This window comes from Acinonyx jubatus, chromosome X (genome assembly GCF_027475565.1).
Source record: "Acinonyx jubatus isolate Ajub_Pintada_27869175 chromosome X, VMU_Ajub_asm_v1.0, whole genome shotgun sequence".
In the NCBI taxonomy this organism is placed as follows: Eukaryota; Metazoa; Chordata; class Mammalia; order Carnivora; family Felidae; genus Acinonyx; species Acinonyx jubatus.
In genome coordinates, this window is record NC_069389.1 from 108,488,583 (window position 1) to 108,513,626 (window position 25,044).

The 25,044-nt window shown below is 45.4% G+C and overlaps 2 protein-coding genes across 3 annotated transcripts; one reads left to right on the top strand and one right to left on the bottom strand.

Moving 5' to 3' along the window:
• Nucleotides 1-864: 864 nt before the first annotated feature.
• CT55 (cancer/testis antigen 55) lies at nt 865-24,109 on the top strand. Of its 2 annotated transcripts, none has more exons than XM_027054736.2 (5): nt 865-1,099; nt 10,726-10,907; nt 13,742-13,886; nt 22,823-22,935; nt 23,705-24,109. In XM_027054736.2, exons 1-5 carry the CDS (start codon nt 913-915, stop codon nt 23,894-23,896), a joined length of 819 nt encoding a protein of 272 aa, XP_026910537.1. In that variant the 5' UTR covers nt 865-912; the 3' UTR covers nt 23,897-24,109. The 2 variants fall into 2 exon arrangements, with proteins under 2 accessions (XP_026910537.1, XP_014942269.1); XM_015086783.3 differs by lacking the exon at nt 865-1,099 and adding an exon at nt 7,653-8,205.
• On the bottom strand, nt 1,089-1,695 carry LOC113597795 (small integral membrane protein 10-like protein 2A). Its single transcript, XM_027054737.2, has one exon. It carries the CDS (start codon nt 1,568-1,570, stop codon nt 1,334-1,336), a length of 237 nt encoding a protein of 78 aa, XP_026910538.1. The 5' UTR covers nt 1,571-1,695; the 3' UTR covers nt 1,089-1,333.
• Nucleotides 24,110-25,044: the final 935 nt, after the last annotated feature.

Below are 25,044 nucleotides of genomic sequence, written 5' to 3' on the forward strand. Positions count from 1 at the left end.
AGCTCTAGGGCCAGGGGCGCCCCTGGGCAGGGATTTGAGTCTCTTGACAAGGCCAGAGAAGGGGCGGGTCACCACCTACAAACACTGGTTCCTGAAAGACAGAAAGAGACGGAGACTTGACAGTGCCTCCTCACCCAGAACACCCCCTCCCCTTTCCCCAAGTGCTGCCTCCTCTACAAGCCCCTCGTCCACCTGCTCTCCCCACCCCAGCCTGAGAGCTGCCCTCTGCTCAAGGAGATCCCCATTGCCCTAGCTCCTCTGGGTGCACAGGGGCTGCTGGAGGCGGCATTCCGTGGCACCTGGCCGGCAGAGGTAGGGGCCGGAGGGAGCGTGGAGCGTGGCTGCGATGGCGGAAGAGCAAGACTGTGGGGGCAGGGATAGGGCGGAGCAGCCTTCCCACTCGTCCAGGTCTCCAAACGTCCGGCCCCAGGATGCCCTCAGAGGGGGAAGGGAGCGGGAACAGGCCGAGAGCGGCCCCCCAGCCCCCAACACAGGACAGGAGGCAGTTCTGCCAAGGGCTGGGCGGGAGCTGTGGAGACCCCAGGGGCCTGAGAAGGGGACCGACCAGGGGTTTGGCCAAGAACGCAACCACCCTTCCTGTCTGGCCCACAAGGGGGTGAAAGATGGCAGCCTCTTTTCCTTCTAGAGCCTTCCCCGGCGCCTCTCCCAGCCCATTCCCTGGGGTTCCGGTGGCAGCAGAGGGGCCTCAGGGGACAGCGGGGCGGGGATGGGCCGACCCTCCGAGATGCCCAGGCCGCCGCCGCCCCTCACCCGTCTGGGAATGAGACCCAGGGAGTCCTGGGCACCTGCGGCCCCCCCTCCCCGCCCCGCCCCGCCCCGCCCCTGCCTGGACAGCTCAGGGGCTGGCTCCCTCGGGTCCAGGGCACAGTTCCTGCCGGCCACCACGATGTCATGGCAAGCGCTCCCGCCGGCCCGAAGCCCCAGCCTCTGGCCTCCTACCTTGTTGGTCAGGGCCAGTCAAGTCCCTGCTGCAGAATTTTTCCTTTCTGCTTCCCCCACCCCGGCCAACGTGAGGCGACAGGTCGGCCGCAGTCAAATGGTGTTTTCTTTCTCGAGCCCGACGGAAAGGACCCGTCTGGTGAGTTTCTGTGCAATGGGTCACCGGCCGCGACGCGTGTGGGCGGGTCGCGGCCGGGGCCCGGCTGGGTGGCTCGGTGGCCCGCGTCCTCCCGCGGAGGTCTAGGGTCCGGGGGCCCCGGCCGCCCCGCCTCCTGCCCCCGCCGCGTGCGGGCGGCCGTCCTCCATGCCGGCGCCCCTGTCCGTCTGGGCCGCGCGCGCCGGTCCCTCTGGCCGGGGCTGCGGCGGCGTGCGCTCACTCGATCCGCACCTGCAGGCGGACGTTGAGCATCACCGAGGCCACCACGTAGAAGTAGGGGAAGTTCATGCGCAGCCGCCAGGCCAGGTCGAAGAAGGTGATCAGGGTGCGCGTGAGCCCCTTGCAGAAGGCGCCGTACGAGCCGCGGGCCGCTGCCGAGCGCGACAGCCGCAGCGCCAGGCCTGACAGGGCCGCCGCCGCCGCCGCCGCCGACAGAGCCGCGGACGCCGCCATGGGCCTGGGCCCGCGCAGGCCCCGCCGACCGACACGAGTGCGAGCGGCCGGGCAGGTGGACGCGAGGCCTGCAGCGCCCCGCCCCGCGCCGCCCTCTGTCACCTCTTCCCTTGCTGGCCCCGGGATGCCCCACCGCCGCCACCTCCGCCACCGCCCCTTCTGAGCCGCTCGCAGAGAGCTCCGCCCACGGAAAGCTCCGCCCCTCACCGGCTGCCGCAGCGGCGGCCGCCAGTATAACCCCGCCCCCCTCTTGGCCACACCCCTCCCGGGCGCTACAGAGCGGCCGCCGCTGTCATAGACCCGCCTACGGGACCGCCCCGCCTGCAAGCCCCTCCTCCTCCTGGCCTCCCAAGGGCAGAGCCCGAGGGCGCGAGTGGTTTGGAAGGTAGTGCTGCCCAGGGATTGCTTTTGCTGAGTATCCTTGAGGGGAGGGGAGGGGAGGGGAGGGCCGGAAGGTCTGGACCGCTATACTGATTCTGTATTGAAGGCCCACTGGGAAGGCTCCCCCGGTTTACCTTATCCCCTGCCCCACCATCTCCTCCGAAAACCCCGCAGGGCGACCTGTTGGATCTTTCTTTAATTCACATTTCTCTGCTAACTCAGCAGAGTTTCCCCAAGCCACAGACGCATTTTTCCTCTCTGATATATTTGCTGCTCATGTGTATTTCTTTATTGAATTGCCCTGTTGTCCTTGTTTTTAAATTTTTTTTTTAAATTATTTATTTTGAGATAGAGAGAGAGAGAGCATGAGTGGGGTAGGGGCAGAGAGAGAGGGAGAGAGAATTCCAAGCAGACTCTGCACTGACACAGCACAGAGCCGGATGTGGGGCTAGAACTCTTGAGCTGTGAGATCATGGCTTGAGCCTAAATCAAGAATCAGATGCTTAGCTGACTGAACCACCCAGGCGCCCCCCTCCCCCCACATTCTCCTTCTTATACCTGTAGGGAAATAAAACTTTCCCTCTACACTCTTAGTTTCTATATGTATACACCTCCTAGGTGTATGAAATAAATCAACAATAGGCAGATTAACAGCAGAAAAGGTATACACCTTTATTAATTTTTAATATTACCTGTCCGGGGACATCACAGGTAAAAAAAAAATGTGAACACCCAGAAAGGCAGTGTGATTTGAGAGGTTATATACCATCTTAATCGGGGAAGGGGATTGGCGATGTAGGCAATTTAGGGGAGACTAAGTGATTTTTTTAGGAAACATGAGTAAGTTCTTAGTAGAACAGACTGGAGATTGGATAGTTTGTGAAAGATTTTGGATGTGGTGTGGATTTCTAGTTTTCCCCCTTGTGGTAAGAATCAATTTCCCTGGTTGATGAAATTTCTTAGGAGGGGTTTTATGAGAATTGAGTTCCTTTTGGAGGATTTGTCTTTAGGCCCATAAGGGGATGTTAATCTAAAAAATAAAATTGTCAGGGGCACCTGGTGGCTTAGTTGGTTAAGTGTCCAACTTCAGCTCAGTTCATGATCTCGCGGTTTGTGAGTTCAAGCCCAATGACAGGCTCTGTGCTAATAGCTCAGAGCCTGGAGCCTGCTTCAGATTCTGTGTCTCCGTCTCTGTCTCTGCCCCTCCCCTGCTCGTGCACTGTCTCTCTGCCTCTTTCTCAAAAATAAATAAACGTTTAAAAAAATTTTAATAAAAAATAAAATTATCAGTAATTCACCAGCATAAACATGTTTATTTGGGAATAGGAGAGAATTACAACCCAAGACAATCAAGCAATGGCTTAATGGTAGGCAAGTCGAGAGAACAAGAGAGGAAGTTTCTTTTATAGAGGAAAGGGGGAGGCTGGGATGGCTATTATAAACAAAAAGTACATTAGAGTAAATTGGGAGTTTCAAGTATAGTAGATTTTCATTGGCTTGGTTGTGACGGTCTTTCATTGGCTGGGCTGTTGTTGGGGAGGGAGGGAAGGAGAAACATCTTTCTTTTTCCTGGTGGGGTAGTAATAGCTAATGTAGTATCTATTTGAAAGATATGTCTCTTCCTCTCAGTGTCTGCAATATACAAGGAATGGTAGGTAGGACATAAGGGGTCCCCTTCTGGTCTCCCATGAGGTTTCCTTTTATTAATTTTCACAGAGATTTCAGAGAAAGCCCCTCCCTGCATTTGCTATGTTTCAAGTGCTTTTAGCTCAAAATAATATGCCAAAGTGGCATATTTTGGCATGGTGTGCCCCGAAGTCCTTCAAATCACATGGTGATTTCTAACCACTCCTCTTAATCTATTGTTTGCCCTGGATACTGTACAGGATCGTCTCAGGTTTTTCAGTTGCCCTTGTTCATGGCATTTTTTAATGGTGTGCTTAGAAGCACTTCTGTGGTTTCACCCTAATCTTTATTCCAAGGCAAATCCAACTCAAACTTGATCAGTTATTAAAGGCGATTTAATAAATTGTGGAAATAGTCATGCGCTTATACACATAACTTTTATTTTTATTTTCTAATTTTTAAGTTTATTTATGTAATTTGAGAGAGAGAGAGAGAGAGGGCAGGAGAGGGGCAGAGACAGAGAGAGAGAGAGAGAGAGAGAGAGAGAGAGAGAGAGAGAGAATCCCAAATTTGGGACTGAACCCATGAACTGTGAGGTCATGACCTGAAACCAAGAGTCAGATGCTTAACCTACTGAGTCATGCAGGTGCCCCTATACACATAACTTTTCAAAAAAGCTGTCTGGGGGCGCCTAGGTGGCTCACTCTGTTGATCGTTCACTCTTGATTTTGGCTCAGGTCATGATCTCACAATTGGTAAGATTGAACCCCAAGTCGGGCTCTGCACTGAGAGTGCAGAGCCTGCTTTGGATTCTCTCTCTCCCTCTCTCTCTGTCTGCTCCTCCCCCACTCATGCGTGCACATGCTCTTTCTCTCTCTCTCTCTCTCTCTCTCTCTCTCTCTCTCTTTCAAAATAAATAAATAAACATTAAAAAAAAAGCTGTCTGCAAGAAGTAGATTCACAATGACCCCATCCTAGTTTCACAAGGAGAGCTGGCTTGAGTATTTAGGCTCTCTCAAAATGCCTGTTCACCACCACACTTGAACATCTCTGTGGCATCTCTATAATGGCGTAAGGAACTCAGCAAATCCATATATACTGATCTGGCAATTCCTACCACATAGTAAAGGGAAACAAGGCAAGCCTGAAGCATCAAAGAAACTGAAGGAGGTGGTAGGGAATAGGACTAATGGGTGGTTCACTTTACCACCCAAACACAAATTTTATCTCTGTTAATACATCCTTCAAAATAGAGAGGAAAGAAAGACATTCTCAGATGGAAAAAAATTAAGAGAAATTTTGATCAGCAGATATATCCTTAAAGAATGGCTCAGGGAAGTTTCCTAAATGGAAAGGAAAAGATCACCACCTGAGGAAGATGGCACTTTAGGAAGGAAAAAGAGTCATTGGAATGGGTAAAAAGAAGAGAAAATATAATAGACTATCTTCTTGAGATTTCAAAATTATTTTGATGGTTGAAGCAAAAATTAGAATTTCATCTCATATGGAGGAAATACTTGACATTTATATTTAAAAGTGAAAAGGTTAGGGGTGCCGGGGTTGCTCAGTTGGTTAAGTGTCTGACTCTTGATTTTGGTTCAGGTCGTGATCTCACGGTTTGTGACTTTGAGCCCCGCATTGGGCTCCACGTGGACACTGTGGACCTGCTTGGGATTTTCTCTCTCCTCTCTCTGCCCCCCCCCACTCTCTCAAGATAAACAAATATACTTTTAAAAAATTATAAAAGTGAAAAGGTTAAATAGACCTAAATGGAAGTACGATTTCTATACCTCCCTGGAAGTGCTTTAAATTGTCAATGTCAGTACGCTATGATTAGTTATCATGTATACAGCATAACATTTTCTCACTGTTGCTTCTTACCTTATTTTCTCCCTCTCATTCCTGGAAAAATAATGCTCTTATCCACATTTCCAAATCCATTGCAAAAGGAGGAAACCTTTCTGCCTTCTGGATCTGTTGATGGTGTCAGAGACCCCTTGGTTTTACCTGTAACCAATTTGTTCTTAGTCCCAAATGCCACTTCCAATTATGCCTACAAGTTTATGGGTGTTACTTATCAAGTTATGCTATTATGGCCCAGTGTCCCCATACCTTGTCTCCATCTTTCTTCAGTCATAACTATATTAGCTCAGTTAAATCCCTCCATCTTTGCAAATTGTGTAATCTTCACCACCTTCCATGTTCTTTTCCTTATCTAAGTGTGTCCCGTCTCCCTGAGCCCAAGGGAAATACAAATCAGCTAATTTTTCTTTGCAAGATTTGTAGAAAGGACTGTTTTAGGATGGGATGGCCTCTTAGAGGATGTTATCCCAACTCTTCTGATTCCTGGCTTGAAAGTGTCAATCAGAAAATTCTGGCTAATGGATCTGTCAATAACCAGATCTCAGCCAGAGTAGTCTGAGTTCCACCTGGTTTCATTTTTGTCTGCAGTGGATGGCATTTCCCATGGACCTAACTGTTCAGGTAACTGGTGAATTGGAGGTCAGTGTTTATTGGGATGTTTGGCTGTCCCTGTCAACATCCATAACAAATCAGAAGCTTTCATTGGTCCATCCCATTAAACCTCTACAGTTGCCTTACATGGGAACTTCCAGGAGATGTATGTGACTCTGGGTTTGCCTCCATAAGGAGAGCCTTTCTTCCTTGGGTCAGAGTAAGTGCCAATGAACACATGATCAGAAATCTCTCCATAACATTAGGAGAGGTAGCTGACTCCACAGCCAATGCAGTGGCAGCTCAGAAACAATCATTTGACTCCCTGGCTAAAATAGTTTGGTGTAATCACGCAGCCCTTGATCATCTACTTGCTGAACAAGAAAGTGCTTGCGTGATAGTCAAAACCACGTCCTACACTCTGGGGAAGTAGAAACGCAATTGCACAAAATGAGAGAACAAGCACATTGGCTACAATGAATTTAACCTAACGATCCATGGTCCTTTGATCTCTTTAGCTGATTACCTTCAGGTTGGGGTTCCGAGTTTAGAACCATTGCTTAAATGGGATTTGTCATATTACTTTCAATTCTGCTTTGTATAATTATTTTTAAGCTTTCTATATGAACCTGATAAACCTTTGTAGAAACAACATGTGGAACAGGGTGATACTAGCCCAATGCTTTGAGATGATCTCCAGTGCTTACAACCCTGATAAGATATACACTCTAGATGTGAATGCTGAGAGTTCTCTTTCCTACCCTTCCTTGTTACTAAATGTGATCTTAACGGTTTCCAACCTGAGCACTTTTCCTCCAATGTGAGATATGGCAACCATGAAGGGTCCTTCCTGGCACTGAGGGACAAAACCAGTAAATGTGGAAAACCTGACTCTTGATCAGTGATGTTTTAGAGGAAAATGATCAAAAGGGGGAAAATGTGAAAATTAATAAAGGAAACCTCATTTAAAATGGAGTGGGAAAGCCCTAAAGGGAGAGCTCTCACACACTACCATTTGTCAACAACATCTGTAGACCCCAACAGGAAGAAACTTACTTTCCTACCCCAGCAGGAGGAAGGAAGATTTCCTCCTCGCTCAGTAACAACTCAGCCAGTGAGAAACTGCCACAACTCAGCCAATGAGAGGCCATCACAACCTTGGACTCTCACTCTCCTCCAATGACTTTCTTTCGAAACCACACATCCCAAATTCCTCTCCCCTGTAACTCTTGGTTGATAGCACGGAGCTGATAGCACGGACCCTGCTTGGGATTCTCTCTCTCCCTCTCTCTCTGCTTCTCTGTCTCTCTCTCAAAATAAAGTTAAAAAAAGATTTAAAAAAAAGTGGCTCCTGGGACCGTAGTGCATAGTGAGTGCCTTGGCACAGTTGGCTCCCTTCCAAGAAGAGCAAGACACAGCCTGTTTTGATACAAATATAGACGTGCAAGTTCATCTTTCCCACAGTATCTGTGGTATCGTTTAACATTGAACAGAAAGCCGTTGCTTAGAGCTGAACACTCACTAATCTCTCTGTGGAGTGAGTGTAGGGGTGAGGTGGTGGTGTAGGCAGGGTGGCGGTGGGGGTGGTGGTGTGTGGAGGGCGCCTAGCGACAAAGGAAGAAAAGAGAAGGCAGTGAGGAGTGGGGATTACACATCTGGGAGCAAAGTCCTCGGGGCAAGTTGCTGTGCCACCTTCCAAGACAGGCATCAGGCCCTCCCTACAGAAGCCCACCGAGACCCTCTACTCTCGGAGAGGTGCAAAAAGGGATCACACTGGAAGTGATTTCCGGCTGGCCACCACATTTCCGCTCTCACCTCTGATAGGAGGAGCCATGAAGTCCCGCCCATCAGCTCACGGCTTCTCAGTGGCTTCCACTGAGCCCGCTGTGTTCCCATTGGCTGGATGGTGAGCCCGCTAAAGCCCCTCGTGGGGCAGGCTGAACGAAGGCTCTCCTAGGCATTTGTCTGGACTTCGGGTGGTGCTGAGGGGTGGCCGTGGCGTCTGAGCAGCTCTGTGGGAGGCAGAGAAGCAAGCTTGGTGTTGTGTCTGAGGGGCACAGGCTGCCCTAACAACGGGACCATGCTTCGCTTCATTTCCAAGGCTCTTGCCTTCTTCCGTCGGAGGGTGGACTCCTCAGAGGCCGAGAAGGAGCAGCATGTGAAGCTCTTGGAAGGTATTCGATTCGTCTCCTCCCTCCCAGGGGCCTGCACCTAAGGGTGCTCCCCTTTCCTGTCTCAGAAGGGCGCCTCATGCCCCTGGCAATGCCTCCCTGTGAGGACAGGCATCCTCGAGTCCCTGCATGCCCAGAACTCTCCTGTCCTAGGGGATGGTGGTGTAGACAGAGAAGGCCCCTGGGGAGCTGTGCCCGGCCCCTGCATTTCCCCGAGTGCCGTTGGAATTTACATGGTGTAAATGTGGAAATGTGCACCAGATTCCTTTTCATCTTTTCAGTAGTAGTGGATCTCCCTGACTTGAGATTGCATTTCATCTTGTTTCCCAAACACGCGTGTATCTGAAACCAGGTGGTCAAGTCCTATGTGTGTCGCTGGTCCGCGGCCAGGGGCCACATGTAACTCGCTCCCCTCTGTGTCCTGAACTCCCGCCCCAGGGTTGGGCCCTGAGTGGATGACTCAGGGGACCCCGGTGCAGGCGTCCCTGTGTCGCTGGGCACCCGTGAAACCCGAGAGGGCGTGCCGGGGTGGCCGGCGTCCTTGCTCCGCAGTGCGTTCATCGGCCGAGCTGAGCGCTTGCGTGTGCCAAGCGCTGGGCTCGGGGCCTTAGGGGGCATTCGTGCCATTCGATCCTCGGAAAGCCCTCACGAAGGAAGTCAGAGTATTGTCCCGTCCGCTTTACAGCCGGGTCAGGGAGACGCGAGCAGGGGAGAGAGGGGGCCCCCGCTGGTCTCCCCCAGGCCCGGAGGCCCAGCAGCCACCCCCTGACGTGTGTGCCCGGGCTCGGAGGCACTTCCTTCCACGGGGTGAGTGTGTGTTTGGTCAGCGTCATCCTCCCAGCTGGGACCCGGCCTTCCTGGTGCCCGGATGTCATGCAGCTTCTCTGCCGGCGGAGCGTGAGCCCTGCAGAGTGGTGGAGTCTCAGCTGAGTCGGCCACAGAAGCCTGCGGCTTAGCTTTAGTGGGAAGCTCTCACTGCCACGTGCGTTAACTGTGTTTTTGCCGAAGGGACAATGCAGAAGAAATTCTGACATATTCTCATGAGCCTACGTGGCAGTTGCCCTCTTGTCCCGTCCCCTTCTTGTGTTTTATCTTATATATATATTTTTTTATTTTTAACTAATCTCCAACCCAGGGCTCAAACTCACAACCCAGAGATCGAGATTCTTATGCTCTACCGACTGAGCCAGGCAGGTGCCCCTTCTTTGTGTTTTATGATTTCACTTGATAAATTTGACCCATTAAAAAAAAAAAAAGGTTTCCAGGATTTTCTTGGCTTCTGAAACCATCATCTATTTTTTCAAGTTTATTTATTTTGAGAGAGAAGAGAGAGCACAAGCAGGGGAGGGGCAGAGAGAACGAGAGAGAGAGAGATCCCAGGCAGGCTCCTCGCTGCCAGCACAGAGCCCGACTGGAACGCACAAACTGTGAGATTATGATGTGAGCTGAAACCAAGAGTGGGGTGCTTAAAAAACTGAGCCACCCACGTGCCCCCCTGAAACCATAATCTATTATAATCAATATTTCTCCCAGCCTCACTTTAGAGGGCACCTAATGTGTTGTGGTTCATAGTGCGGGCTCTGCAGGCTTAGTCTCTAGGTTCAGATCCAAAATTATGGCTTACTAGGTATGTTTGTTCAGAAAAAAATAAACCTGAGAGTTTGGGATGCACATTTGGACTAGATTTAAACCCCCAGATCTCTTTATGTGTTTTGTCTGGTGAGATGTTTGAATAATCTCTAGATGCTGCTGCTGCTATCGCTGATAATGATAAAATTCTATAACAATAATGGCCGTTTAAAGACTCTCTAGACGCAGAAGCCATGATAACAACGAACACGTAAGCTCTAACCTGTGGGAGACATTCACAGTGTTAAGCACTTGACATGTACGTGTCAATTAATAATTACAACAACCCTTCCCCCCCTGCTTTATTGAGACATAATTTCCACATCACACTCTTAAGTTTAAGGTGTACATGATGCCTTGTTATATGTATATATTGTGAAATGTTTGCACAATAAGGTTCATGAACACATCCATCACCTTACATAGTTATCCTTTGTGCCTGTGTGTGTGTGTGTGTGTGTGTGTGTGTGTGGGTGGGTGGTGAGGACATTTAAGATCTATTCTCTCGGGCAGACATTAAGAATGCCCTGGTTTTACAGATGAAAACAAATTCAGAGAGGTTAAGAAATGTGCCCAGGGTTACACAGATGGTAAAGGGAAGAACTGTGTTCACAGCCAAAGAGTCCCAGACCCAGTGCCCTCTATGGCAAAGCTCCACTGCCAAGTGCATTGGGCTGCTGTGCCTTACAGAGAAATGGTGGAACCAACCTTTTAACATGAGCATTCTGCCTCCCAAACACTTAATCACTGTGCCCCTCTGCATCTCAAACTAAGTCCAGCTTATTTCTGTAGCTAGATCATTGGCTACCACGTCTTCCCCTGGAAGGCTTTACTTCTCATGGGTACTTACTTTGGAGACTGATTAATGAAACATTTTGTTTACCCCTCTCTTAGGTGACACCACATTAAAAACTGTGCAGGGAGCTGTGACAAAGGTCTGTAAGGACCACGGCTTGATTGATGACTTGATCTACTTCAGTAGTGATGTTGTGACTGACAGTGTGTTTCTGAACGTGGGACAAAAAGTCACTGCCATTGTGGAAGAAGAGAAAACATATGGATGGAAAGCGATCAAAGTAAGATTAGTATGAGTTTGGGGGCCATCTTTATTCCTGGGGGGATTTCAATCTTGCTTCTGTTTATTCAGCCTCTCTAAAGTGACCTGGCATGGCAGAGGTAGAGTGGAATTTGAAGTCCAATTCACTGTGTTGTGTGGTACACTTGTTCCTTCTTTGTAGTGCTTTCTATTTATCAAAGTAGAAATTGTATATCTATTCTTCAGCACTAAAACTATTTAACAATAATAATTATTAGAGTCTAGATTATTATACTGCAACTTCCTTTTCTCACCCAAGTAAAGGATTTTTGATTTTGCTGAAATGTAATTGCTAGGTGAACAGACATGCACTTTATTTTTTTAAGTTTATTTATTTATTTTGAGAGAGAGAGAGAGAGAGAGGAGAGAGAGAGAATTCTAAGCACTAAGCAGGCTCCATGGTCAGGGCAGAGCCCAACTTGGGGCTTGATCCCATGACTCTGGGATCATGACTTGAGCTAAAATCAAGAGTTTGACACTCAACTGATTGAGCCACCCGGGCACCCCAAGAGTCTCCATTTTTAAGGACATAGTTCGATGACATTTTTAGTAAATTGTACAGAGTCATGTAATCATCACCTCAATGTAGACATTTACCATTTTAATAGATACTGTCAAATTATGCTTCAGCTTTATTGTACCAATTGGCACTGTCAACAGCAGGCTGTGAAAATGCCTGTTTGCCAATATTGACAAGGTTGGAAATATTTCAATCTTCGAAATCTTTTCCAATCTTTAAAAAAAGGCAGTCTCATAATTTTATTTTGCATTTCTTTAAGTGTTGGGGAGAGTACAACAATCTTTTTTTCTTAGAGCTATTTCTAGTAGGAGCATCAGAGCTGTTTGTACGTTATGGAAATTAGAGCTTTGTTAGGAAATTTATCATATGAACGTTTTGCCAGTATTTCCTCCAAGACTGTTTTTAAAAAATTTTTTAATCTGTTGTTTATTTCTGAGAGACAGAGCACGAGTGGGGGAGGGGCAGAGAGAGAGGGAGACATAGAGTCCAAAGCAGGCTCCAGGCCCTGAGCTGTCAGCACAGAGCCCAACGAAGGGCTTGAACTCATGAACTGGGAGATCATGACCTGAGCCAAAGTCAGATGCTTAACAGACTAAGCCACCCAGGCAGCTCTGTTTGTCTTTTTAGAGCTCCCCCCTTCCCCCATTATCTTCCCAACTTTATCTCATGCTCTCTCCCTCTGGGGGCACTGATCTGGAATCTTTTAGTTTTCTTCCTTGTTCTTCTACATTGAGATGTGTTGTCTCTCCTCCCTTGTCATTTCCCTGCCCCTGTCCTCAACCTTACACACATTTGCCAGGTAAAAATCTTTCTCTTTTCTCACAGCCTATATCAAATCCCACTCTCTCCAGGAAGTTGTCCTATATTCTTCTTTTTAAGTTTTTAAAATTTATTAAATTTTTTTTAAGTTTATTGATTGATTTATTTTTGAGAGAGAGAGAGAGAGAGACAGAGAGAGTGAGCAGGGGAGGGGGAGAGAGAGAGGGAGAGAGAGAATCCGAAGCGGCTCCACACTGTCAGCATGGAGCCCAACGTGGGGCTCAAACTCACAAACCGTGAGATCATGACCTGAGCCAAAACCAATAGTCAGATACTTAACCTACTAAGCCACCCAGGTGCCCCTAAAATTTATTTAAATAATCTCTACATGCATGTGGGGCTCGAACTCACAACTCCAAGATCATGACTGAGCTAGACAGGCACCCTGTTGTCCTATATTCTTTCAGTCTGAAATTCCCTCCCTGCTGGGAATTCGCAGCAGCCAGCATTTGCACTTGGTTTTACCATTTGTCACAACTTGCACTGAATTAGTGATTTTTGTCTTTTACTCCCCTTTGATTGTGACTTGCTGGAGGGCAGGAACAGTATATCTTTTACCTTCAAATCTAGTACCATCAGTGCATTAAACCTGGTTGGTACACAAATTGTGTTTTTAGACACATTTTAAAAATATATGACATGGGGCTCCTGGGTAGCTCAGTCGGTTAGGCCTTTGACTTCGGCTCAGGTCATGATCTCGCAGTTCGTGAGTTCGAGCCCCAGGTTGGGCTCTGTGCTGACAGCTCAGAGCCTGGAGTCTGCTTCAGATTCTGTCTGTCTGTCTCTCTTTCTCTCTGCCCCTCCTGCACTCGTGCTCTGCCTCTCTCAAGAATAAGTAAACATTAAAAAAATATATGACAGAACAACACAAAGAGTGAGCCCTCATTTAAACAATGAACTCAAGGGGTGCCTGGGTGGCTCAGTTGGTTAAGTGTCCAACTTTGGCTCAAGTCATGGTATCATGGTTCGTGGGTTCAAGCCCCATGTCAGGCTCTGTGCTGACATCTTGGAGCCTGGAGCCTGCTTCTGATTCTGTGTCTCCCTCTCTCTCTGTCCCTCCCCTGCTCGCGCTGTCTCACTCTGTCTCTCAAAGGTGAATAAATGTTAAAAAAATTTAAACAATGGTCTTTAATTAAATATACTGTGTCGATATTGGGTCATCAATTGAACCAATGTACCAATCAAACAAATGCAAGATTCTAGTAATAGGGCAAACTAAGAATGGAGGAGAGGAATGTATGGGAAATTTCTGCTCAATTTTTGCAAACTTCTCTAAAAAATAAAGTAATGAAAGATATAAAGCTCACTCATTATTTTATCATCATCTCATGTCTATCATATGTTTGTCAGGTGAAATCTATTCACCACTGTTTGTTATAGTTGTTTAAACCACTTCTTGAATGACAATGATTGAAGTGTGTTTCTGCTTTTTAAATTTGTGTTATGTTTGCAGTAATTGTTTCTTTATTTCGCAGGTGGTTGCTCTCTGTGATAGTTGCCATGGCAATGGAATGTCCAACTCCTACGCTAGAGTTTCATTTGCCTCTATTACCTCTGCAGAGGAAGGGGCTGACTACATTGATCATACAACTTACTTCTCGCTACATGTTGTTTGTAAAGGTACAATTTACATCTTTTAAAATTTAATATTAGGTTTTATCTATTTTTTCATTTTATAGATTGGATTTGCAGATGGTTATAGGCATCATTTCCAGTGTCAAATTTCAAACACGCTACTTGGCAAGAGGATTTTCACATTAGAACTACTTCTCTAGCATCCTTGGCTCCAATCAGAGGCTCTTTAATGCTTGAGATCGACCTTTGGAGTTGAAGATAACGTGCAACAAGGGACAGATACCTAATGTTCTTAAGAATTCATGCTGCCATTTGTTACCATTTCATTTATTAGATGCAACAGCTAGTGTTTTTGTAATTTTTCCATTCATATAGGCATAAAATTTATAATCTAACAGAAAAACATTAAGGGATGCTCTTTTTAAAAAAAATATTTTAAATGCTTTAAAATAAATTTGGAGATAGCCTTGTACCTTTCCGTTGGCTTGCAAACTGGCCCCTGTACATGGAGGGCAAGGAGAGATCAAAGAAACAGGCAAACCCCTCCCAATTGGTAGGTGGCCAGTGTAATAAGCAAGGGAACTTACATACAAGGCTTGTCTTGGGTGGACACCAAGTGAATAGATCTCTGCACCCACCTGCCAGAATCTTAAAAAAATTTACATAGATGCCTTAATTGCATTGTTACATACACTGTCCAGGCGGTCTCAGCAAAACCTTGATCTCTAAATGCTATGTCCTCCAGCTGTGGGGGTGGTGGGCAGAACATAACATTACAAAGACGGGGGCGGGGGGTGATGAAGAGCCTCCAGCCACCTGGGGTCCAGCTCATGGGTCAACTGGTGGTCATGTCCTCTTGATAACCTCCTTTAGCATTTTCCCTGTGTGTGTGTGTGTGTGTGTGTGTGTGTGTGTGTGTGTGTGTACTTTTGTTGAATTCTATTTGGTAATTATCAGGTATAACAATTTGTTGTTTTTAAAATTTTTTTGTAATGTTTATTCATTTTTGAGAGACAGAGAGAGAGAGCGTGAGCGGGGAAGGGGCAGAGAGAGCGGGAGACACAGCATCTGAAGCAGGCTCCAGGCTCCGAGCTGTCAGCCCAGAGCCTGAAGCAGGGCCCGAACCCACGAACCGTGAGATCATGACCTGAACTGAAGTCAGGCGCTTAACCGACTGAGCGCCCCAACATTTTGTTGTTTTATGCCTAAAGCTGTAATTTGTTAATTTGTTTAAGTTATTTGAGTTTAACTCAGCACATGATAGAGTGCTTGGTATCGGCAAGACCAAGATAAGTAAGACTTTATTAAACCACGCCTACAAAGAGCTCACAGTCTAACTGGAAGAGATAGACATGTGGATACATTAAAAGAACATGATGAGGGGCGCCTGGGTGGCTCGTCGGTTGAGTGTCAGACTTCAGCTCAGGTCATGATCTCACAATTCGTGGGTTCGAGCCCCTCGTCTGGCTCTGTGCTGACAGCTCGGAGCCTGGAGCCTGCTTCGGATTCTGTGTCTCCCTCTCTCTGCCCCTCCCCACTCACACTCTGTCTCTCTCTTGCTCTCAAAAATAAATAAAACATTAAAAAAAAAGAACATGATGAAAACAACACTACTGAGCAGAGGAGAGAAAATGACTGCTACAGGGAGACTTGGGGAAGGCTGCCTGGGTGAGATGCTTTCCCAGCTGGGCTCCACAGCCCTGCAACCCCCTGCCAGGCTGGGTTTTGAAAGATGAATACAAGTAAAAATTTTGTACCTGTTTAAGTCCAACCAGATGCTGTTTAGCTTGAACACAAAAGGGGAAGTTAGTTCAGCCACACTGCATCTTTCCATTTGATTTTTCTTGGATTAAAAAGCCAGGACTTGACCTTAGTTGGTAACCATTGAAGTCCCCAAAGATGATTATCTGGTGGCAGCTAGGATTTTAAGACAGGTTTAGTTAGAAATACCCAATTCTAAGAGAAAAGGCCCCTGTGATTGCTAAGCTCCAAAGTCAACTTCCTGGTTCATATAACCATGCCAACTGGAAGTCACTGCCAACAGTAGTAGCCCTTGCTAGCGGAATTCTTCTCAATATGGGAAACACTTGAACATGTTTGTAATGCCAAAGGGATTGATTGAAGGTGCAGGAGAGAGCAGGAAGGACTGATGGAACCAGGGCCCTGAGGCATAAATAGAGGCCGGGACCCAAATCATGGGTGAGGGGATTTATTGATACAAAATAAATCAAGTGAATCAGAATAATAGACTTCTCTAGGGTAAGAAAGGGGGTAGATTAAAAAGACCTGAGCACCTAATCAGTCATGGTTAGAATTGTCAAAACAGCTGCTGTTGATGTGATTATGAAACCCAATGAAAATGGCAAAAGACAATTCCAATTTAAAAGCATAATGGGGATCTAAAAAAAGGAAAAATTGAGTGAAAGTTTTTGGTCCCACACAATGGGAAATCAGTGTGTATTCTCTTCTTGATGTTCATGCAACAGAGTAAATATTTGAACGTCTGGCTCTGTTCCAGGTCCTATTTTCCTAATATTTGCATTCTAATGAGCTAGATCGCAGGCAATCAGCAAGTAACCCCCACCCCCCAAAAAAGAGAGAGAGTTCCAGGTTGTTCTTTACCGTCTAGGACTTGAACTTTACAGTCTAGGTGCTGTAATAGTACAACAGGAGGGTACGGTGTGGTGGGGTTTGCTATACACAGCAATTTAGGGAAGCCCTTGCTGAGGAAGTGATACTTGAGTTGAGACCTGAAGAAGGAGCCAGCTGGGGAAAATATTTGGAGTCAGGGAATAGGGGCCTGCGATGGGAAGGAGGAGAGGGTGGCGGGAGGGTGGTGACTATGTGTGGTATGACCCGAATGTGAAATGGTTTGAGATGAGGTTGTAAGTGCCAGTAGGATCCAAATGGGATAGAACCTGGTCCTGTGTGAAGGGCATAATTTACACTAGATTTACTCCTGTCGAGAACCTTTTGGGATAACCTTGATGCGGTCAGTTCTAATCAGATGGGATAGGTGACAGAAAGAGTGGTAAGCAGGTTGAGGAGTGAGTGGGAAGTGAATATATGGAGACCGTTGTGGGACAGGAGCATGGAAGAGAGTAGCTGAGAGTGTGTGTTCTTCTTGGCACAGCCTGAATGTGTTTATGTGTCAGTGAGAGGTGCTCTAATGGGTGCTTCGGGGCCCAAGATCCCATTTGTTTGGACTTGCCTCACAGGATGGTGGTGATCAGTCCCCATTATGCACACAAGATTTGAGGGTTTAGGTCCATGAGTGTTACTCATGGGAAATAGTTAATGTCAGTATCGGGTCCATGATTGTATTTTGTATGTGAATAAACAATAAATCTTAACCATTTTGGTGAAGGATGCTAAAATGGAATTGAGCCTTCAAGACCCTCAGGGCAGGGGTGGGGGGCCTACCAAGTGCATAATGTTGCGATTTCATTCCCCTTTATTTTTCAGGTTATGTGTTAATATGGTCCTATATCATCCTACATATCCTTATGTAACCAGCGCGACCTGAGTTAGAAACCTGAGATCACAAATAAGGTTATTTCTTTATTTTTCAGAACATATTGGCTTGAGTGCCCACTTGAAAGATTAAAAAAAAAATTCTGTGTAACCTTCTTATCCCTTTTTGGACTTTCCCTCATGCCTTGAAGTGTCCAACTGTACAATGTCTTACTCAGGTCAGAGGTAGCTTCCTGTTTCAATATGCCACTATAGTGACCAATAGTCACTAAAAAACCCTGTCCTTCAGCTTCTGACATTCTTATGCTTGAATTCAGGAGACTGGAGTGGGCAGGGAGATGGAATATTTATTTCCCTAGATACCTCATTGCCAGGCTGCACTTTGGCAATGACTTTATACATCTACCAAAGGCCATAGCTTTTGTAGGGCAACTCTCTCCTTCAGCTATAGCTATAGGGGGTGACCATATCCTCTGTTGTCCAATCTGAGTCATTAAAAACATTTTTTAATGTTTATTTATTTTGAGAGAGGGAGAGTGTGTGCAAACAGGGGAAGGGCAGAGAGAGAGAGAGAGAGAGAGAGAGAGAATCCCAAGCAGGCTCCATTCTGCCAGCACACAGCCTGATTCGGGACTCGAACTCATGAACCGCGAGACCATGACCTGAGCCAAAACCAAGAGTCAGACGCTTAACCAACTGAGCCACCCAGGGACCCCCAATCTGAGTCATTTTTTGAGACTAAAATGGGGTGTTACAATTGATTAAAATTAAATCAGCTTTTTGAGTTATTTATCTATGACTAACAAATTGGTCTTAAGTTTGGACATTTAAAATAGTATTAATACATCTTTCAAAAACAAAATTAGTTCTCAAAAAGAACATCTCTGAGTCCATCAACAGAAACATTTGAATGTTTCATCAAATTGCGATCCAGTGGCAAATTTGTAGGTTTTCTTAATTTCCTTCCATCCTGCTATGGATAGAAATATCTCCAATACAAAATAAGAGCTGCATATGAAGATTTTTGCCACACTCTGAAATGTTCTTAAGTATAATCATCTGATTTCAAATTTGTACAGCAGTTGAGCTCTGATGGTTCAATTTGCTCACTTTTTCCATTTTTGAGGTGAGGGAATTTTTGACCTCTCTCCCTGCAAATTTCAGGTGGGTAAATATAATTCTCCAAAACCTTCCAAACCTGAATTTTGGCACTATGTTGGTTGAATTTTTTTATTAAAGGCTTCCAACTGATTTTAAACAGACTGTAACCAAACTTAAAAGGACTCGTTTCCAAAAAAACCCCAAAATCACTACCATAGTAAGACAGTTGGGCTGGTTTCACAGTCCTTCAGAGGCTCAAGTGTGCTTAAAATCTGATTGATCTGTATGAGAAACAGAAGAAAGTAGTAAGAAAAAAGAGAAAAGTCACCATTCTAAGTCATTATCTTTTTTTGTTTGTTTGTTACTAAGTAAACTCTACCCCCAAGGTGGGGCTTGAACTCATGACCCCAAGATCAAGAGACATGTCCTCTGCTGACTGAGCCAGCCAGGGACCTGCTGAGTCATTATCTTTTTGTATTCAGTATTAACTTGGTCCCAAAGGTTTGTAGTTCTGTTATTTTGAATATGTAAATACACACAGGTATACACACGTACACACACGTCTTCTAAATTTTGATTACTACAGCTTTGCTTTCAGTTGGTTGAATATCATGGATGTTTGGATGCGGGTATGAATTATGCTTACACCACAACCAATTCCAATTGCATTTCTGTTCCATCAGTTTTTTATTTTTATTTAAAAATTTTTTTTAATGTTTACTTATTATTGAGAGACAGAGACAGAGCGCAAGTGTGGGAGGGGCAGAGAGAGGAGACACAGAATCTGAAGCAGGCTCCAGGCTCTGAGCTGTCAGCACAGAGCCCGACGTGGGGCTCGAACCCACATATGGCGAGATCATGACCTGAGCCGAAGTAGGACACTTAACTGACTGAACCACCCAGGCGCCCCCCCATCAATTTTTTAAATTTCCACGAACAGTATGCTTACTGTGATACTTTGTTCCAAATTTGTAATTATGTTAGCACTGCAAAAATAAGGGCCCCTGGGTGGCTCAGTCCCTTAAACCTCTGACTCTTGATTTCGGCTCAGATCATGATCTCAGGGTCGTGAGACTGAGCCCCACGTTGGGCTCAGCGTGGAGCTTGGTGTGTGTAGCCTACTTGGGATTCTTTCTCTCTCCCTCTCTCTGTCCCTCTCTCTGTCCCTACCTGACTTGTGCGCTCTTTCTCTCAAAATAAATTAATCTAAAAAAAACACTGCAAAAACAAAAGAGTATATTCCCAGTGTAGGGCTTTTTTTATGTTTCAAATTTTTATTTAAATTCTAGTTAGTTAAAATATGGTGTAATATTAGTTTCAGGAGTAGACTTTAGTGATTCATCACTTACATATAACACCCAGTGCTCATCACAAGTGCCCGCCTTAATGCCCACTACCCTTCCAGCAACTCTCAGTTTGTTCTCTATAGCTAAGAGTCTGTTTTATGGTTTTCCTCTCTTTCTCCTCCTATGTTAATCTGTTTGGTTTCTTAAATTCCACACATGAGTGAAATCATACGCTGTCTTTCTCTGACTGACTTATTTCACTTAGCATAATACACGCTAGCTCCATCCATGTTGTTGCAAATGGGAAGATTTCATTCTTTTTGATGGCTGAGGAATATTCCCTTGTACATATACCACATCTTTATGCATTCATCAGTTGGTGGGCATTTGGGTTCTTTCCATTACTTGGCTATTGTTGATAATGCTACCCCAGTGTAGGACTTTTATACTGAATTTATAACAGCATTTGTACTAATATTAGCCATTTTGCCTCTGCCAGAGAGAACTTTCACAACTTTTGTCGAAGCTCTTCAGGCAAAATGAAGTTAGGCTTAGTACTTGTTTCAGAGGGGAGAACACACACCATGGTGGAACCATGGCATGTCTCAGTTACAGGGTATCAGGAAGAAGCTGTTATAGGCTTTGAGATTTAGTTGGGTGATTTGGGGGAGGGTGTAAGGAAGTGAGGGTTAACCCTAAATTGGATGCTGTCAGAGAGTGGGGCGATCTATGATTGGTTATTTTGTGGGTGGCACAGTAGCCTTGCTTTTTTTCATGCTTAGACAAAATTATGAAATGGCTTTGTTCTGTTTCATTTTGTCATAGTCTCAGGGTGACTTTATCTGAGGTTGTATCTTATGAGATTTTTTATGTCTAACAGGAAAGCAAGATGGCCTGGCTGTGAGTGTCAGACCACACTTAATAGTTATGATATTGAATTCTAATTATCATAGTATAATATTATAATATTATTACAGTTATAATACTGAGGTCTAGCTGTGACTAGTTTTGGACATTAGAGGCTGATCATTTTCTCTCTCACTTTGATTCCATGATTTGGATGGAAGGAATCAAACCATTACTGGAATTCATTTAACTCTTTCTTCTTTAAAGCATCTGGCATCATTTGATCATTTGTGAAGTTCTTCTCCTAATGGACCTAAGATCTTAACAGCTATTGTTAAACTCTTGCAATGTACCTAAGAAAAATTGTAATACAACATTGGTGAAATTATGTTAGAGCAGTTGTTTGATAAAAGAAAAGTCATGCATCATAGAATTATATGTCAATGTACCTTTTGTAACTTCTCATGTTAACTTACGGTCTTTGGGCACTGTTTCTTAAAATATCTACTAAATTGTAAAGTAAAAGCTTCAGGGGATCTAGTCCTCTGGTTTTCTCATGGATAGTGATATCACTGTGGCCCCTATGGTGGAGAGTAAATGTTGACAGACCAAATGTTGTTTTGGTCTACTCGGGCTGCTGTAACAAAGCACCATAGGCTCAGTGACTTAAACAATAGAAATTTATTTTCCCACAGTTCTGAAAGCTGGACATCCAAGACTGAGGTTTCAGCCAATTTGGTTTCTGGTGAGAACTCTTTTTGACTTACAGTTTCTGGCTTACAGCTTCCAGTTCACTGTCTCTTTTTTTTTAAATTTTTAACATTTATTCATTGTTGTGAGACAGAGACAGAGCATGAGTGGGGGAGGGGCAGAGAGAGGGACACACAGAATCTGAAGCAGGCTCCAGGCTGTGAGCCGTCAGCACAGAGCTCCATGTGGGGCTTGAACTCACGAGCTGTGAGATCATGACCTGAGCTGAAGGCAGACGCTTAACCGACTGAGCCACCCAGGTGCCCCTCAGTTCACCAAGTCTTCATGTGACCTTTCCTTGGTGTGTGTGAGGGAGAGAGAGAGAGAGAGAGAGAGAGAGAGAGGGCACAAGCTCTCAGTGTCTCTCCTTACAAGGACACAAATCCTGTTGGGTTAAGGCCCCTTGCTTATGAGCTTATTTATTTATTTATTTATTTTTATTTATCTGTACACCCAACACAGGGCATGAACTCACAACCCCAAGATCAAGAGTCACGTGCTTTACTGACTGAGCCAGCCAGGCGCCCCTCCTTATGAGCTCATTTAATATTAGTTACTTCCTTAGAGGCCCATCTCCAAATACAGCCTCACTGGAGGTCAGGGATTAGACATAAGAATTTTAGGGGGACACACACATTCAGTCCATAGCACAGATGAATTACATAGTTCATGTATTCATCAACTTTTCTGGAAAATTAATTCATTACTCATTTTTCCCTAAGCACACATTCATTCTTTTGCTCATTGCTGCCAAAAAGGTTTATTGAAAACTAAAAAAAGGGGTTACCAAACTATTAAACAGATAAGTACTTATAGATTTGTACTATAACAGGAACATTCAGTGTATGACAAGACATCTGAGCTGAGTTTTCCTGTTAATGTTTCATGTAAACATAACCTAGGGTGTCTCACATTTCCCGGTGGTCCTCCCAACTTGATAGTTTGGAAGAATCTTGCCATTTTTAGGCTGTGGCACGTATTTGGGCTGATGATGTGCCAGGCATTGTTCTGTGAGTTTTATATGTACTGACGGTTGTCCCTTTACTCTCTGTGGTAAGTACTACAATTATGCTTCTCATTTTATAGATGAAGAAGTCAAGGTACAAACAGGTTAAGTAACTTGACCAAGGTTGCAAGCCGAGTAAGTGGCAGCGTCAAGGTTTGAACCGAGGCAGCCGGATTCATACTTGTGCCCTGACTTATGTACTTCCCTGCCTATCCAGAAAGACTTGTGAATGTGACCAATGTTTGAAGAAATCCCATGGTGCTCTCAAAGAGATTGCCCTGTGATGCCCACTTGATGCTTTTCTCCAAGACTTTGTTAAACCAGGGAGAAAATCAACGCATAATGGGTTATAAACATCCTTTCTGACAGAAATACTTACAAGTTACTTGTTTTAAAAGGTTCAAAGTGTGCTTTCAATGTAATAGAAACTATCTTAGGGTATTACAACGTCAAAGTAATGGTGAAGCATAATATTACCAAGAACATTCCAACTCGACTTCTCTCCATGGCTGTTTTAGGTTTTGAGCCTTACCAAGGAGACCGAGTAGAAGTTGAGTTTTCCACCCAATCAGACACGTTGGGCAGAAGAGCCCTGTCGGTGAAGCCTCTGAGACATAAGCATGTGCATGAGGTAGTTCGTTTGCACGTAGCTCTTGTCGTCTGTTTCTGCTTCTCCTCCCACTAGTGATTATTGCTGCTGCTCGTGATCCCATGGGGTGTGTTGGGAAAACCATTCTTTGCCATAGAGGGTTCTATTTTTTCATGGAATGGACCGTGCTTCTGAAGGGAAAGAATTCAGGAATTCTATGGAACACACATGTAATTAAAATCTAAATTAGGTAGTTTACTTGGGAGGTATTGAAGTGCTCTGAGAGCAACCATAATAGAAAACAAATCATTTTGAGGGAATTGTTGGGGAAGAATGAATGGAGAGGTTGTGGGACCAGAGCTTGCAGTAAATGCTGGGTGTGATTTAGGTAGTGGAGATGGGAAATGCGTGGGAAAGTCAGTTTGCAGAAAAGGACAGATGGCATTTGGGATGTGACCCAGGAAGTAGGGCAGTGACATTTGTTGGCCACCACATTCCTTTCTCACTCTACCCCTTTCACTCTCTCAACCGTTAGGAGAAAGGTTAATGGACATTGAGTGTTATATTTAGAGCAGCATTTCTAATCCTAGACCAGGGCCCCACCTGCGGGGAACCTGACTTAGCTGCTGTGAGGTGGGGTCTGGCAGCATGGGTAGTCTTACAGAGTGCTCCGGATGTGACAAATATGGTGGCCAGGCTGGGAATCACTGATTTAGAGTGACCTACAGATTAAGGCCAGAGAGAGGAGCTGCGGACCTTGTTACAGCACACAAAGCTTTTACATGAACGTTTCTGTTATCTGTAATTACAGGTCTACATTACTAGCCTACATGGAAGAAATGGGGTGATAGATGACAGCATCTTTTTCACCTTGGAATCTCTGAAGCTTCCCGATGGATACACACCTCAAATATCTGATGTTGTTAATGCTGTCGTGGTGGAGAGCAGTCAGTCCTGCTATATGTGGAGAGCAATCTCCATGACTCCAGTGAAAAGGTGGTAATGAGAAAACAGCATTTGTAGTCCCCGTGAAGCTTTTCTTCTCTTGTCAGTAAAGAGCCTGGCTTGAAAGTGTCTTGTGATGAATAGTTCAGTAAACCTCAGGAATTAATTCAAATGCAACCTTTCAAGTCCTGTGTGGGTTGGCTCAGTGGAGTGTACCTTCTGGATAGTGGTCAGCAGTTTTCGTTATTGATTAAAGACATTTTCATCGTAACTCCTTGTGATAATCTTGTTTGTGATTTTCTCCTTTTAGTGGGTCTGTTTATTTTTTAAGTTAACCCACATCCTCTGGAGTTTTTTCACCTTTAGAACAGTTTCTCAACCAAGAAACTTTGTTTTTAAGACACAGTGTGCATCATGGTTTAAAAAAAATATTCTGAGTCTACATTACAGATCCTTGAGATCACCCAACCATGTTGTAGTTAGTTCCCCCACGTTGTGGTCAATAAGTGGAGTCAATATCTTCTAGATTTTAGGTATTCACTCATTGATTCACTTTAGAAATAGTGACTACCTTCTACGTGCCAGGTGCACGTAGGGGTTACGGCCTTGAACACAAAGGCTGCCCTGATGGAACTTGCCTTCTGTTAATGCCCATCTGGCTCCCAGAGTCATGGGGTCACAGGACAGAAAGGAGCAATTGGGGGCAGTATCGGCTCCAGGTCCCCACGAAAGTCGTCCTGCTACAGCAGCACCACACCCCGTGGGGACTACAGAGAAGTCCGCAATTGGACCGGAGAGACACAGGGGCTGTGGATTCTCCCACTTCCCCACTGTAGTCTCCCGCTGGGTTGATGTGAGGGATAGTGTTCTTGACACCGACAGTGGCTTACCACGGTCCTCGATCGTCTTTCTCACCCTCATCAGGGCATCACCTTGGTCTCCCTGAATGGATGACGTCATGACAATAGGACTGGGGAGCAGGAAGTATCCATCTGAGCTGTGTTGGAAACAAGGTTTTAATAAGTCACATGAAAACACAGGGACCTGCCACCCCAAGTTTCTGGGGCTCCAGTGTTCTGCAGTAGAGCTTCCTGACCAGTGTGCTGGGAGTGAGTAGCAGATGTGCTGATGCACAGATTCCCCTCCGCTCATTCAGGCATCTTTACAAATGGAGGAAAGAAACTAAAGACAGTCCTCTTGAGCAGC

What these genes read in the sequence shown, in the direction of transcription:
- CT55 (XM_027054736.2), top strand. Translation starts at nt 913, where the DNA reads ATGGCAAGCGCTCCCGCCGGCCCGAAGCCCCAGCCTCTGGCCTCCTAC. An exon ending in CGACGGAAAGGACCCGTCTG is followed by an intron (nt 1,100 to 10,725) that starts GTGAGTTTCTGT and finishes CCCCTCTCTTAG; the next exon opens with GTGACACCACATTAAAAACT. An exon ending in GCTACATGTTGTTTGTAAAG is followed by an intron (nt 13,887 to 22,822) that starts GTACAATTTACA and finishes TGGCTGTTTTAG; the next exon opens with GTTTTGAGCCTTACCAAGGA.
- LOC113597795 (XM_027054737.2), bottom strand. Translation starts at nt 1,570, where the DNA reads ATGGCGGCGTCCGCGGCTCTGTCGGCGGCGGCGGCGGCGGCGGCCCTG.